Genomic DNA, 14849 nt, shown 5'->3' with positions numbered 1-14849 from the left:
GATGCAGAGATGAGTTCAATTCCTGGATATCCTTGTTAACTTTCTGTCTCGTTGATCTGTCTAATGTTGACAGTGGGGTGTTGAAGTCTCCCATTATTATTGTATGGGAGTCTAAGTCTCTTTGTAAGTCTCTAAGGACTTGCTTTATGAATCTGGGTGCTCCTGTATTGGGTGCATATATATTTAGGATAGTTAGCTCTTCCTGTTGAATTGATCCCTTTACCATTATGTAATGGCCTTCTTTGTCTCTTTTGATCTTTGATGGTTTAAAGTCTGTTTTTTCAGAGACTAGGATTGCAACCCCTGCTTTTTTCAATTTTCAATTGTAACAAATGTACCACACTAATGAAAGATGTTAATAATAGCAGAAACTGTGTGAAGGGGCAGAGTTGGGGAGGAGTGATATATGAAACTCTGTACTTTCCCCTCAGTTTTTCTGTAAATCTGAAATTGCTATTTTTAAAAAAGTCTATTAATTTTAAAAAATACTTTGGCAGAGAACTTTTGTGACTTTTATAATACAGTGTGTGTTTCAATAAGATTACAATCTGACCATACTCTATAGCTGCAAATATGTCATTATAAATTGATAGTTGTATATGTTCATTAAAAGTTTTCATCTTTTTGGTCTTTGACAAAAATGCAATTTTGCTGACAAGGAGAAAATTGGTAAAATATTTTGAAGTTTATATTTTAAAATATCAGTATCAGCGTTTTATCAGGAAAGCAGAATCAGAGCTCCATAAAACAAATTATACAGTCCAAAACCCTGTGGGTTTCTCAACCTCCAAAATTACTATTTTGGACCAGATTATTTCATGTTGCAGGAAGAGCTCCTATCCTGTGCACTGTAGGATATTTAGCCATATACCTAGACTTTGCCCATCAGATGCCAGTAGCAACCCTCACATCTGCTCCCCTTAATCTCCCCACTCCATCATGATTATGAAAAATGTCTCCAGAATTGCCAAATGCCCCCTGGGTATCAAAATCACCCTCATTTGAGAACCACTTATGTGAAGGGATTTAATGAGGGTATTGTGCAAGCTGGTTAAGCAGTCTTCATAGGCTGATGTCTCCAAATCTGTTGCTGAAGCTTGAGGTCTACAGGGTAAGCAGTCAGGAAGGGAGGATGAAGGCAGAGTGGGGTGTGCAAGAACAAACTGGAACTCAAGAATGAGTGGGTCCCCTACAAGGACAGGCTGAAACCCATGTCTCTTCTTGTTGCCTCTGGCACTGGTAGCATAGGTGTCCTACAGAAGCTAGGGCTCTTGATCAAAAAGCTAAACATACTTGTCCCAAAAGTCAGAGAAACTGAAAAATCTGGGAAAGGCAGAGCAGTGGCAACTCTGTTGCTGCCTCACATCATCAGTGTAAACCAGCAAATAAGCAGTAATGTGTATGAGCTATAAAATGGCTACTGCTTCACTTCCATCCTACCAATCTTGCACAAAAATCTCTCTTGTGACTTACCCTAACCAGAAATACATAGAAAAAGAAATTCCGGAAAATGTCAATGAGACTAATCAACATATTACAAAGCCATCACAAAGTCTCACATTAATGCCATGAAATTAACATGTTCAAAACAGATTGAGAAAGCTCATCATAAATCTTAATTTTTATTTTCAAATGATCTTCAAAAAAATATAGAAATGCTTTAATGAATCTGCAAGGATCTTCAACAAAACATTTCCTATAGAATATTAAATCTATTCAGTTTATACTCAAATTCTGCCTCACGTTGCATGCACTGTGGTCATATATAAATCAGTCTTTTAAAATAAAAAATCAATTTAAAACTCAGATGTAACATATATGGCATATTAGCAATTTCTAGTTGCAAAGGCCTGATGTTAATGATAAGGAGGACTAATATCAAAATATAATCCAAGTGAATTTCTTATCTGCTCCCACCCCTCTCCCTTTCTCTGTCAAGTATCTAACTTTATCTCTTCCAGGCAGGGTAACCTTGAATAGCCCGTATTCGCATAATGCATTCCCTATTGATTTTTTCATTCCCAATTAATCAGTTTAGAATCCATCTGCCAGGGTGTGAAGGTGTCCTTGCTGGGGCTGGTTACAGACCTTTCCTTGTGAGTGATCACGTAGATTAGGAAAGATGTAGTATGTCCTCTCTCTAATATATAAAATCTAGGTAATTTAGGATGTTTTCAGTATGGCATGGAGCATGACAGTTTCACAGTGCCCTATTTAGAATATGAAAAGATAAGACAAAACCCCTGCAAATAATAGAACACTTCTTCTGATCCTCTGTTACATGTCTAAGATAATGGGAGAGGCTTTATTCGGGAAACAACTCAAAAGACATTATCATATTGTGTTCAGTAGAATCTTTGTGAAGATGTCACTATCTGAATCAGGCTTGGACTGGGGCACTGACTGACTACCACTGTATGCACACTCATGAGGTAAATGATACCTCCTCTAAATTCTAAGAGCCAAACATTCCTGCTTCCCTATTACTCCAGAGCCTTAAAGGGTCTTGGCCACCAGAGGGACGTGTTCTGAGATAAGCAACATATTTCATAATGTTACAGATACCCTCTTAATCAAATAGATTATATCATTTATCTATCTCCCAGTGAGAATGTAAACTTCTAAATGAAAGTGTAGAAAGAATTACAAATCTGCATGTCCTCATATCCTTAAATGCAGGAAGTCCATTCTCTTCAAGAATTTCTGAGAGGAATCAGGAGTGCTTTTGTTCCCGGACCAAACTGAGGGTCGGGTTGCTATTTTTCACAGCCCAGTAACAAGATGCAGATGAACTAAGGAGGAAGAGAGTTCTTACTTCCGTAATTGATTACAAGGAGAAGGCCCGGAAGTTATCGTCAGACCAACTCAAAATTACCAAGTTTTCCAGAGCTGATATACCTTCTAAACTATATGTCTACATGTAAGCATGCATTCATCTAAAGACATAAGCGATTAACTTATTTTAATCTATAACTAGGGTCTGAGTCCTGAAGACATTCTTCTGGATCCTCAGTAAGTTTACTTAATCTAAATGGGTCCAGGTGCTGTGGTGATTACCCTTATCTTGTCTCCTGCCAAATCACGGAGGTTTGGGGAGTTCCTTCAGACCTCCAATAAACTTGTTTGTGGAGGCCTGGGGAGTTTCTTCAGACCCCCAATGAAATTTGTTTAATCCTAAATGGGTCCTGTTAAGAAATCCTTTGTAATTTTGTCACACTTTAAGGCCCAGGAAAGGCCTAGGCAAAACTCCTGGTGGCTTTTTGTTACATTCCAGCCTTTGTATGAGGGCACTGGCTCGATCAGCTTTCAATGTTTAACCTAGTTATTCAGTGCTGGGACATCTGTAATGGAGGCCTGTGTTAGCGAGACCTGGCCTGTCATGCTTTCTCTGGCCCATGGGTCAGTCCTAATTTATTACTAGCCACTACAAATATCCAGACCTAGAACTCACAGCCTCAAGCCTCAACACTCCATCAGAGGCTCACTCTAACATAGAACTCTTCTCCCATACTGGGTAATCATTTTATTGTGAGTGTAACCAGAAAAACACTGCTCACAAGAGATGACATTGATGTTTTTGCAACATGTAGAGACCACTCATTCTATATTATACTCATAGTATACCACAATAAGCTTGCTTGAATCTCAATGTGTCAGCAATTAGTAACATGGCCACCTTCTCCTGGGATACACAAATCAAGGTTTGACCTCTGTCTACAATGCTACTGGAACCTCTTCAAGATGTGGGCACTATTACTAAGCATTGCCCAACCTGGCAGACATCATCCTCTCTTCTAATGAATTCTGTCTTGGCTTCTTGGTCATGGTCTCTACAATCTGATTTCCACTGTGATCCTCTCCCTTGATTTGCCCAAATTTATGTATGAACCGTTATTAAATGGTGGAGTTCCCCCCAAAAAATTATTAAATGGTAACTCAGCCCCTATGTGAATCAATTTATGTAAATGGTTTGGGGCTACAGAGGAGGATCCCCTAACTCCATCCACCAGCATCTGTTTGCACCTCAGATAACACATCTTGTTACATTTCTTTTGATTTCTAACCCACTTCAACAAGTGTCAGTAACAAGGGTGCCCATTCTGAATCTAGATTATTGTTAAGGATTTAGGAGTAGATAAAGAAGTGGATTCCCCTGCCAAGACACTAGTTTCCTGTCATTTTGTCTCCTGTATGTGAGCTTCCACTTCTTCATCTGTAAAAGGGGGATAAATAATAATAATATCTCTTAGATTTGTTGTAAGGATTAAATTAGTTAATGTGTACCTGTTAATTAGAAAAATATCTCGTATGGACTAAGTGCGTAATAAATGTTACACGAAATTAATATGAAAGAAAGAAAAGTTGAAAAAATACAGACTCTTTGGGACGTCTAGGACTTGCTTTGTCCCTAAGGCCATTACATTAAGTTTCTGGAGCCCTTATCATTTAAACATTGTATAGTGCCAAATACTAGTTAGCTGAGAACATTATAAGGCTTGGATAGTTTAGTAAATCTTTTCGCTGAGAATAAGTATAATAAAGCTCTTTTTTTTTTTCCAGAACAAATGGAAACTTCAAATAGCCAAACTTTTATCTCCCTATGTATTTTACTCTCTATTTTTTGTGGAAAAGTGTGATAAAAATACATGTAAACAAACTGATACGTGGAGATTTTATGTGGATTAGAAATTAAAGGAAAATATGGCAAATTATTAATAAATTTTGAATCTAGTGATAGGTATATGGGTATGTATTACACTATTATTTCAACTTTTTTATATGACTAAAAATGTTTCCAATAAACAGCAAGGAAAGGGGTAAAATTTAAGGTGTATATTAAGCTCACTGAAAATTCAGCCTTAATAACTATGGTTTCTATATATTGATATTATACGCTGATAATTGATACTATAATGACCCTTAGACACTATAAAATCCTTAAATTTGCCTCTTGAAATATCAAAGATTAATAATAATTAAAATTTTAAAATAAAATACAATTCATGAACAAGTTTATTGTAATAATGAAAAGCAAATAATTGGAAACCTAAAGTCTATTGACAAAGAGCAGAACAAAAGTATGGTACATCTTTACAATGAAATAGTATGTATCCATTAAATAAGAACGAAGAAGCACTTTATGTGCTGATAAGGCAAGAATGCCACGATACATTGTTAACTAACAAGAGCAGAAGATTGTATATAGAATACCATTGTTTGCCACGAGGTCAGGAGATCGAGACCATCCTGGCTAACACGGTGAAACCCCGTCTCTACTAAAAAATACAAAAAACTAGCCGGGCGAGATGGCGGGCGCCTGTAGTCCCAGCTACTCGGGAGGCTGAGGCAGGAGAATGGCGTAAACCCGAGAGGCGGAGCTTGCAGTGAGCTGAGATCTGGCCACCGCACTCCAGCCTGGGTGACAGAGTGAGACTCCGTCTCAAAAAAAAAAAGAATACCATTGTTTGCATGAGAAAAAGAAAGTAACTAATAGTTAAGAAAGGATATCCTAAACACGGGTAAATAGGGAGGAAGCTGAGGGGATGAGAGGTAGGAGAGGGAAACTTTTAAAATCCACCTTTTGGAAACTCTTGAATTTTGTCTTATGGCAATGTATAATCTATTTTAAAAATAAATAAAATGAACATTTTTAAATAAACACTTAAATAGTAGAATAGCTAAGCAACATATTTTAGTCTATACTTGGGAAAGCTGCAAAGTTAACATGAAATTAATACTCAAATGACCAGGTATCAGGGCACTACAAAACTAGCAAAATCCATCCATTATTTTTACAGTAAAGGTGAACAAGTGACAACTGGATTCCCTGGAAGAAGAACCTGAGAAGAAGAATAAAGGTCCTAGTAAAGTAATAAAACAACCAACTGCCTTACCCATTCTTTAAGAAACCAAGGAATTTCTTGGTATATGGGTTTCCTTTCAGGAACACAAGGAAACCTTTGCACTGGTCACCAATTTTTGCACATTATATATCATACCATAACCTAGGGCTGGCCGTGGCTACAGAACATGGACTCAAAAAGCAGTTCTAGCACCACCTAGTCCTCTCCATATTGTCAATCCCAAATTTAACATTTTGAATTCCATTTTCTTTTGCATCTTAACAATTTTTGCTACTAATTCTACCTATTTGTTTCTTTGCTTATTTATTTTTGCCAGGCAAATATGATTTAAGAAGAAAATAAAGAATAACTTGAGTTCAAATTCAAATATTTGTGTTAATCCTATTCTGGTTAAAATCTTGAATACTATAACTCTGTCATGTTCAAATTTATTTACTGACAAAATATTAATACTCAATCCTATCTACCTGGGGATTTTTCTGTCTTTACATGATGCTTTCTTTATCCAGTTATGTAATAACAGCTACTCTGTTGGTTCCCAGTAATTCCCATCTCCTAATATTCACGGCCCTGTGTAACCGTCAGCCTTTTTAAGTATGGGTAGACTTAATGACTCATTCTAACAAAATATGGCAGAATAATGGGATGTCACTTTGAATATTAGCCTATAAAGAGACTGTAGCCTTCCTCTTGGATACTCTCTCTTGCTCCTCCTTAGATTATTTGGCCTGAAGGAATCCAATTTCTGTTTTGCCAGGCTGCCCTGTGTAGGGGGCCATGTGAGTAAATTTGGAAGCAAATCCTTCAGCCCAGTTAAACCTTAAAATGACTGCAGCCCGAGCCAAGAGCTTGACTGCTACCTGTGAGGGACTTTGAGCCAGAGGCACCCTACTAAACTGCTCCCAGATTCCTGACCCTCGGAAATTATGAGATAATGAATGATTATTCCTTTAAACCACTATATTTTGGAGTAATTTGTTAGCCAACAACAGATAACTAATACAAACTACAATTATAAACCACAATTTCAAATGAATGGCAAAATACTGCAAAATCTCTTGTCTAAAGAACAGAAACACCAAAGAGTAAATGTTCAATGATGTTGATTGACTGTGTGATAAATTATTAGAAATCTCATTTCAATAATTCCACAATCAATGAAGTAATTTCATTTTAAATTAATGAAGACCTTGGGATGACTCATCAAAAAATGAAATGTTGTTTAGCATGGCAAATTTTGCATATTTTTGTATTCTGTCTGCGAAAATTATTTTTTAATATTATATGCATTAAAAATTTCTGTATTTGCATAAACCAAATCACCAATTCCCAGTTACATCAGACAAAAAACAGTTTACTGAAGTTGAAATTCAATGTATATATAGGTCTAAATTTTATTTCAGTTTTAATTCCTCCAGAATTGATGCCTGAAATAGAACTTGCTTTAAAAATGGGGCATGAGTGCCCTCTTGTGATGGAATAGGCATTTAAATTAATTCATAAATATTTTTAAGTTGCATGTGAAATAATTTGAACCAAATCATTTAGCAAACACAAATTGCCCTGTATTGCTAGGCAAATGTATATCAGTACATTTTAGTAAGGGAAAGACAAGCACCTGAAAACTTGGTTGGTATTAATAGACAATATGAATAATTCACAATAAAATGCTGTTCCTTTTATGGTGCTGGTAACTCAAACAAAAACTTTGTAAAATAGAGTCTCTTTCAACTGACCATCAATTAATTATCTAGCAAGTGCTCTTCACTCCTGCTTTGAAACATAGACTCACAAAACAAGAGGAATTCTTGGGACCAAGCAGGTAGGCTCTGATGTGCTTCCACTCCCTAGCTGTCACTGAATGATGTGCCTGTTTTCCAAGCATCAGTCGTTTGATCCTGAACTATTTATGCCAATTGTACTTGTTTTAAATTTATCTAATTAAATAACATGCAAAGGGATTATTCATTGGAAAAGAAAGAAAATGTTTTTAAAGAAAACCAGGTTGGATACTTTGGGATGACCTCAGGAAAGGTAATTGGGGAAAAAGACTTTCTTTTGAAACTACACAGACAAGAAAACTATAAAATATAGAAAATAGAAGTAATAAAAACTTCAAAAAATTCTAAACCTAAAAGTCTCACATCAGCAAACTACTTAAAAATAATTTTTAATAAAAGCCTTAACCAGCCGGGCAAGGTGGCTCACTCCTGTAATCCCAGCACTTTGGGAGGCCGAGGCAGGTGGATCACATGGTGTCAGGAGTTTGAGACCAGCCTGACCAACATAGTGAAACCTCATCTCTATTAAAAATACAAAATTAGCCGGGCATGGTGTCACATGCCTGTAATCACAGCTACTTGGAAGGCTGAGGCAGGAGAATCACTTGAACCCTGGAGGTGAAAGTAGCAGTAAGCCAAGATCACGTCATTTCACTCCAGCATGGGCAACAAGAGCAAAACTCCATCAAAAAAAAAAAAAAAAAAAAAAAAAAAAGCCTTCACTCTCTATCAAAAGATTGGTAAAATATTCATTTGTATATTTTATTCTAAAGTAAAATATTTTAAGTACTTATTACCTTTTGAATGATTCTCCACTTAATGTACTTTTTGATTCACTAACACTAAAGGGTTTTTTTCTTTAGATGCTCATTTTTTATATACATGTGTATTTAGATAAAAACTTCTGTGGAATGTATATATGGCCTGATTCTAAAATGAACTTCGGTCCACATGACCTGAAATACAAAAAGTCTGTCTGTGGTCTCTGGCACTGACACCTGGGAATATTTGTGCAAACTTTTGACCCTTAAAAGTACACTGTTTTTGCATTACTGACCTCAATATATGGTATAAAAGTTTTATGCTGACAACTGCCTGGAGTTCTCACCAAAGGAGGGCAGAAAATTTGGGTTTATTAGTCTTTAAGTAAACCCAAATTACTTATCTGCAAGTCTAAGCATAGTTTTTCATGGTGACAAGACCAAATACAGAATCAGATAAGAGGGCTTCTACTTTGCTTTTTACATTATTGTTAATTATCCAGAAAATTATGAATATAATAAGCCCAAATTGCTGTAAATGGCCAATATTTCTCTGAATTACATTTATTTTAAAATTTTTGAGCACCTACAATGTGCTCCTTGTTTTTCCCTTGAATTTACACAGGAGCCTCAGTAACAGTCACATCTATTATCAGATTTTAGTACACAATTGTCCTACTATGGACTTCATAAGAATTGTTAAAAGATAAAATTACAACAAATCTGGTTTTATAGATCTTAGGGTTTTTATTTGTGATTCTAGAATCAGGCAGCAGTCTGGACCAAAATGGTTCAAAATGTTCTGCCCCATCACATGTGCGGTTTATATTTACAGCCATAGAAAAGTGATATACAGAAAATGAAAATGAGGTACAGTGACATCCAGATTGGTTAGAATTCAGTGTTCACCGTAATTCAACTTCATTTTTACAGTTGGCTGCTTATAATTGACTGAAACTCAACTGCTGTGATTGGCTGAGACTCAGCTACTTTTTACAAGAGTGGATTACAGTCCGTTGACACAAGTTAGATTGCAGTTTACTCTATATGGAGAAACCTTTAGGACAAACTTAAAATATACACAGCAGCAGCTTTAGGCTGAACTTAATTTAATAATTCTGCCCTTTGGGTCAACTTCTCAATTTTGAGATGTTGACCAAAAGTTTAGGCACTGATGTCACGCTCTGTCACCATTATAATGGATTTATTTGGTCTCAAATCCCATTGGGAAATAGCAAAACAATGAATTTTGTAAAGTGGGGACAAATAAACAGAACAATAAGGGGAAAAACCTGATTCATCAACATCAGGCCACCTCAGTCACTTCTGGAAGGGTTAAAGCAGGTAGTACTTCCTTGCTCTGTTGACTCAGGTAGATTAAAATCTCTTGTTTTCAGGGGGATAAAAACACTGATCTGTTTTGGGATTTATCTGCTTCTTTAAAGTTTCCATTTGGTTATGTGGCATTTAGTATGAGTGACTTCATTTTGGTTTGGTCTGATCTGTTGGAGCAAAGTGCAAGACCTCAGCACAAGCAGTCACCTCTCACACTTTTGCTCAATAATTTCCCCCTTTTGGTTAGGTTCTCACCTAGGTAAGAGTGTGAGCAAAAAGCAAAACTTAGGGAACTTATGTTCAACTTATATTTTCCAGTGGAAGTGAATCTGAATTCCATCAATATTCAATACCTTTAACCAAGGCAATCTAATTAATTTAGTTGGCTTTGTCTAATGCCATTGTATTTCTAGTATCTTATTTAACAGTTTTACAACTTGTCCAGTAAAATAAGTACCTTTATCATTGGAGATTTTTCCAGGAATGCCCCATGAGAGAAATACACATTCTAATAACCTTTCAGTTACTATAATGGCATCAGCTTTCCTTCATGGGAAAGCTGCTACACAACCAGAAAACATGCACTGAAAATGGCAATTGAATGAAATCCCTCTATGAAATGCTCAAATGGCTCATTAGGTAGCAGAAATGTACCTGATGTATTGGCTGTTGTATTAGTTCATTCTCACACTGCTATAAAGAACTACATGAGACTGGGTAATTTATGAAGAAAATAGGTTTAATGGAGTCACAATTCCACAGGCTGTACAGGAGCATGGCTGGGGAGGCCTCAGGAAACTTACAATCATGGTGGAAGGGCGAAGGAGAAGCAAACACATCTTCACATGGTGGCAGGAGAGAGAGAGTGAAGGAGGAAGGGCTACATACTTTTAAACCACCAGATCTTGTGAGAACTCACTCACTCACTATCACAAAAACAGTAAAGTAGAAATCCACCCCCATGATCCAATCACCTCCCACCAGTCCCTCCCCCAACATTGGAAATTACAATTCAACATAAGATTTGGGTGGGGACACAGAGCCAATCTGTATCAAGTGTCTTCTCGGAATTATACGTTTAACAAGCCAAATACTGGTCATAAACCATGTTAACAGTTTTAGAACAGTCACAACAATATTTTTTCACAATTTGGATCATTTTACCTCTTTCATTATAAGTCATGGAGTGCAAAGCTTTTAATAATGGGAGTTTTAATGACTCAGGAAGGAAAACTCTCTATCGGTCCACATTTACCAATGGATTTATATCCTCTTAAATACCAATTTGGATGGTTTGTGTGCAGCCAGGCACAGGAGGCTCCGCTGTCGGGAGCAATCAGACCTTCCAGCTCCTTGGACTTGACCTTCCAGCCGCCTCTCATGTACTTGTCTGGTGGGGGTTTGTGTTGATCAGGAGTGAATTCACGGTTGGTCTACCATGAACTGGAAGATTCTAGAACACGTGCACCTGCTGCTGTACATCTTGGCAGCGAAAACATTAATTATCTGCCTAGCACTTGTTGGAGTGAAAATATAACAAAGAAAAAGGTTGGAAGCAAAACAACAAAAACTGGAAGCTGAAAGGAAGAAGCAATCAGAGAAAAAAGATAACTGAATATTCTGCAATATATATGTCAGCTTGAGAGGACTCCGGCTGAGAAGAAAGACTTAATTATTAAATAATGTGTCAGAGGATAAACTCCCAATCTAGACCTTTCACTTAAAATACTGTGAATTTATATGTGCTTTTAAAAGAACCAGTATTGGCCGGGCATGGTGGCTCATGTCTGTAATCCCAACACTTTGGGAGGCTGAGGAGGACAGATCACTTGAGGTCAGGAGTTTGAGACCAGCCTGGCCAACATGGTGAAACCCCGTCTCTACCAAAAATAGAAAAATTAGCCAGGTGGAGTGGTGCGCATCTGTAATCCCAGCTACTCGAGAGACTGAGGCAGGAGAATCGCTTGAACCCAGGAGTCAGAGGTTGCAGTGAGCCGAGATTGTGCTATAATACTCCAGCCTGGGTGACAAGAGCAAAACTCCATCTCAAAAAAAAAAAATAGAATTACAGGTCACTGTGAGATAATAGGCACTCATTTAACCACAGTGATAATGAAAAGACTTTAAAAGGCAAACACTTTATAACACTCTATAATCCCAGCGCCTTGGCAGGCTGAGGTGGGAGAATCCCTTGAGGCCAGGAGTTCAAGACCAGCCTAAGCAATATGGCAACATGCTGTCTCTAAAAAAAAAGAAAAGAAAAGAAAAAAAAAGAAAAAGTAGCCATGCACAGTGGCATACCCCTATAGTCCTAAATACTTGGGAGGCAGGAGAATTGCTTGTGCCTAGCAGTTCAAGGCTACACTTAACTATGATCATACCACTGTGTTCTAGCCTGGGCAATAGAGCAAGACCTTATCACTAAAAACAAACAACAACAACAACAACAAACCCCAGGGCAACATGGCAAAACCTCATCTCTACAAAAAAATTAAAAATTTGCCAGGCATGGTGGCACACACCTGTATTCTTAGCTAGTTGGGAGGCTGAGGTGAAAAGATCACCTGAGACCAGGAGGTTGAGGCTGCTAGTGAGCCATGATCATGCTACTGCAATCCAGCCCGGGTGACAGAGCAAGACTGTGTCTCAAAAAGAAAAGAAAAAGGCAAACACAGAGTTATATATTTCTTTTAAAATGCCTACTTGTAGAAAAACGTGAGCTCTTTAATAGAGAGGACTCAACTGTCTTAAGTAATCAAAGGCTTAATAAAGGCAACATAAAACACAGGGAACTATTATGATAAAACCCATTCTTTTTTCCTAGACCAATTATCTGAAAGGTAAAGAAAAAACCTTCATTATTTGCCATTATACAGCAGCTCAACACTCCCAAGAAAAATCTGTTTTAACAGAGAGAACCAAATTATAGTTTTCCTATCAATGTATACCTTTGAAATTAATGTTCAGTTTTAGAAAAACTTAGAAAACTTCTCTTCTAACTTTAGCCAATGTGATCACACATAAAATTTATTTTATAAGATTAATCTTCCACAAGCCTTCTACAGTCTTCTTTCTTTCTAGTTTTGGAACAGCCAGTCATTCCACTTTGGGACAAAAATTACCTTTCTTTCCCTTTACCAAAAACACATCTTACTTTCATCACCTAAGGAGTTATTTTAATTGCCATATGTTAATTAGAAATTTTCAACTTAGCTAACCTTTTGTAGCATTTTTTTTTTTTTTTTTTTTTTTTTTTTTGGAATCTCACTCTGTTGCCCAGGCAGGAGTACAGTGGCGTGATCTTGGCTCACTACAACCTCCACCTCCCAGGTTCAAGTGATTCTCCTGCCTCAGCCACCCGAGTAGCTGGGACGACAGGTGTTGGCCACCATGTCCAGCTAATTTTCATATTTTTAGTAGAGATGGGGTTTCACCATGTTGGTCAGGCTGGTCCTGAACTCCTGACCTCAAGTGATCCACCTACCTTGACCTCCTAACGTGCTGGGGTTACAGACATGAGCCACTGCATCCAGCCTTGGTTTTCTTTTTCTTATCCATACCACTGTCATCCTCTTCGTCTGAAGCCACATCTTCAATCTTGGGCTTTTCTTCATCATCTTTTTCTTTTTCTTTCTCACCTTTCTCTTCCTCAGCCTCATCATCAGTGATTTACTTCTCTTATTCCTTTTCCAAATAAAAGGTAATAGAATAGCTTATGAACTTCAAGTGCTTCTTTACTATTTATTTGACCCACCTCTCTTATAAGTACTCTGTCTGGTCTTCTTTAAGGCAGAGGATTACTTTGGTCCACTACCAATGAGCTCAACATGGTCAGTATATACATTAAAGGAATCCCCGGCAGAAGACTCCCAGGCATACTGTTCATCATCATTATGCTTTATGATCACAACCACTTTATCAGTCACCAGATAGGCAGAATAAAAGTAAACACCAAACTATTTGCCTAATCATGAATATGTCTGCACTAGCCTGAAGAACCTCCATAAATGCTTTATGACAGAACTTGTCAATAGTTCCCAAATTATTTGTGAGATAAGCCTTGGTCATGCCAATGCCTCATCATTGGTGATTTCCTTCTCTTGTTCAAAGTCAGGCTGTTTTCATGAGGGTTAGGGGGATGTCCCTGTTCAGCTGTTTACCACTGTCCAACTTGAAGAATTCTGTTATACTCTCAGAAAATATTGTCTAAGGCATCAGAAGCATTAGAGATCAACTTTCAAAGGAAAATCTTCTTACAGGAATAGATGGTATTCTGCTCTGGGAAGTTTTCTGTTTTTCTGCATAGGAATACCATAACTTTACCAATGTACAGCTATTAAGGCCACAGTTCTAAATAAATGAAACACATGATAAATTTCACAAAACTACAGTGAGGTCTTGTCAAGATAGCAGAGACCAGTAGGTTCTTTGAGAAATAATTCCGTAGTTATGGGAAGACTCAGCACCACCACAGATTTTTTGGATAAACTTAAGTAAGTCATATGCTTTTTCCATGCCTCTTTTCCTATTTTAATGGGAAAAAAAAAACTATGCATTTTTCACTGTACAATATGAATTGTCCCCATCAGTCTGCTTTTCCCCTTTAAACACTTAAGCCTTCATAATCATCTTTGGAGAAAGGCACGGAACACAGACTGTCCTGTCATTCCATGTTCTTTTTCCTGGGCATTGTTCTTAATTAATCTTGGCAAAAAAACTTCTAAAATTTACTGAGACTTGGCTTAGATACTTCGTGGTTTACAACCTCGTGACCACAAAGGGACTATGAGTAGAGTTACCCTGACTTTGGATAAATCTCGTATCAGTACTTGGTACCAGCCTGAGCTATCTTTACTGTTCAAATCATTAGGACAATTTGCTGAAGTCCAGGAGCATCCCCTCGAGAGAATCCCTGATCTCCCAAAATTTGGTTGAGGTCTAAGGTTCATTTTGCCATACAATTCCTTTTCTGGAGTTTTACTCACTTCCAACAAGGCAGGTGAGTTCTCTTGCTTCCATGAAGAGTGAAAGCAGGCAACTCTTATTTGGAGTTTCAGCTCACTTCTAACAGGGAAGACAAGTTTTAGTTTTTTCTTGCTTCCAGGATG

General features: G+C 37.4%; 1 protein-coding gene and 1 pseudogene across 1 annotated transcript; one reads left to right on the top strand and one right to left on the bottom strand.

Moving 5' to 3' along the window:
- The first annotated feature begins 11179 nt into the window (after positions 1–11179).
- Positions 11180–11356, top strand: LOC108542803 (small integral membrane protein 11B-like). The gene is given in 1 exon segment (XM_017892961.1): positions 11180–11356. A coding segment is annotated over 1 exon segment (177 nt).
- Positions 11357–13248: 1892 nt separating this feature from the next.
- LOC108542799 (heat shock protein HSP 90-beta pseudogene) lies at positions 13249–14534 on the bottom strand (annotated as a pseudogene).
- Between the last annotated feature and the right edge of the window lie 315 nt (positions 14535–14849).

This window comes from Rhinopithecus bieti, unplaced genomic scaffold (genome assembly GCF_001698545.2).
Source record: "Rhinopithecus bieti isolate Rb0 unplaced genomic scaffold, ASM169854v2 scaffold_23199, whole genome shotgun sequence".
NCBI lineage: Eukaryota > Metazoa > Chordata > Mammalia > Primates > Cercopithecidae > Rhinopithecus > Rhinopithecus bieti.
The sequence above is the reverse complement of the archived record's forward strand: the minus strand, read 5'-3'. Positions and strand labels throughout refer to the sequence as shown.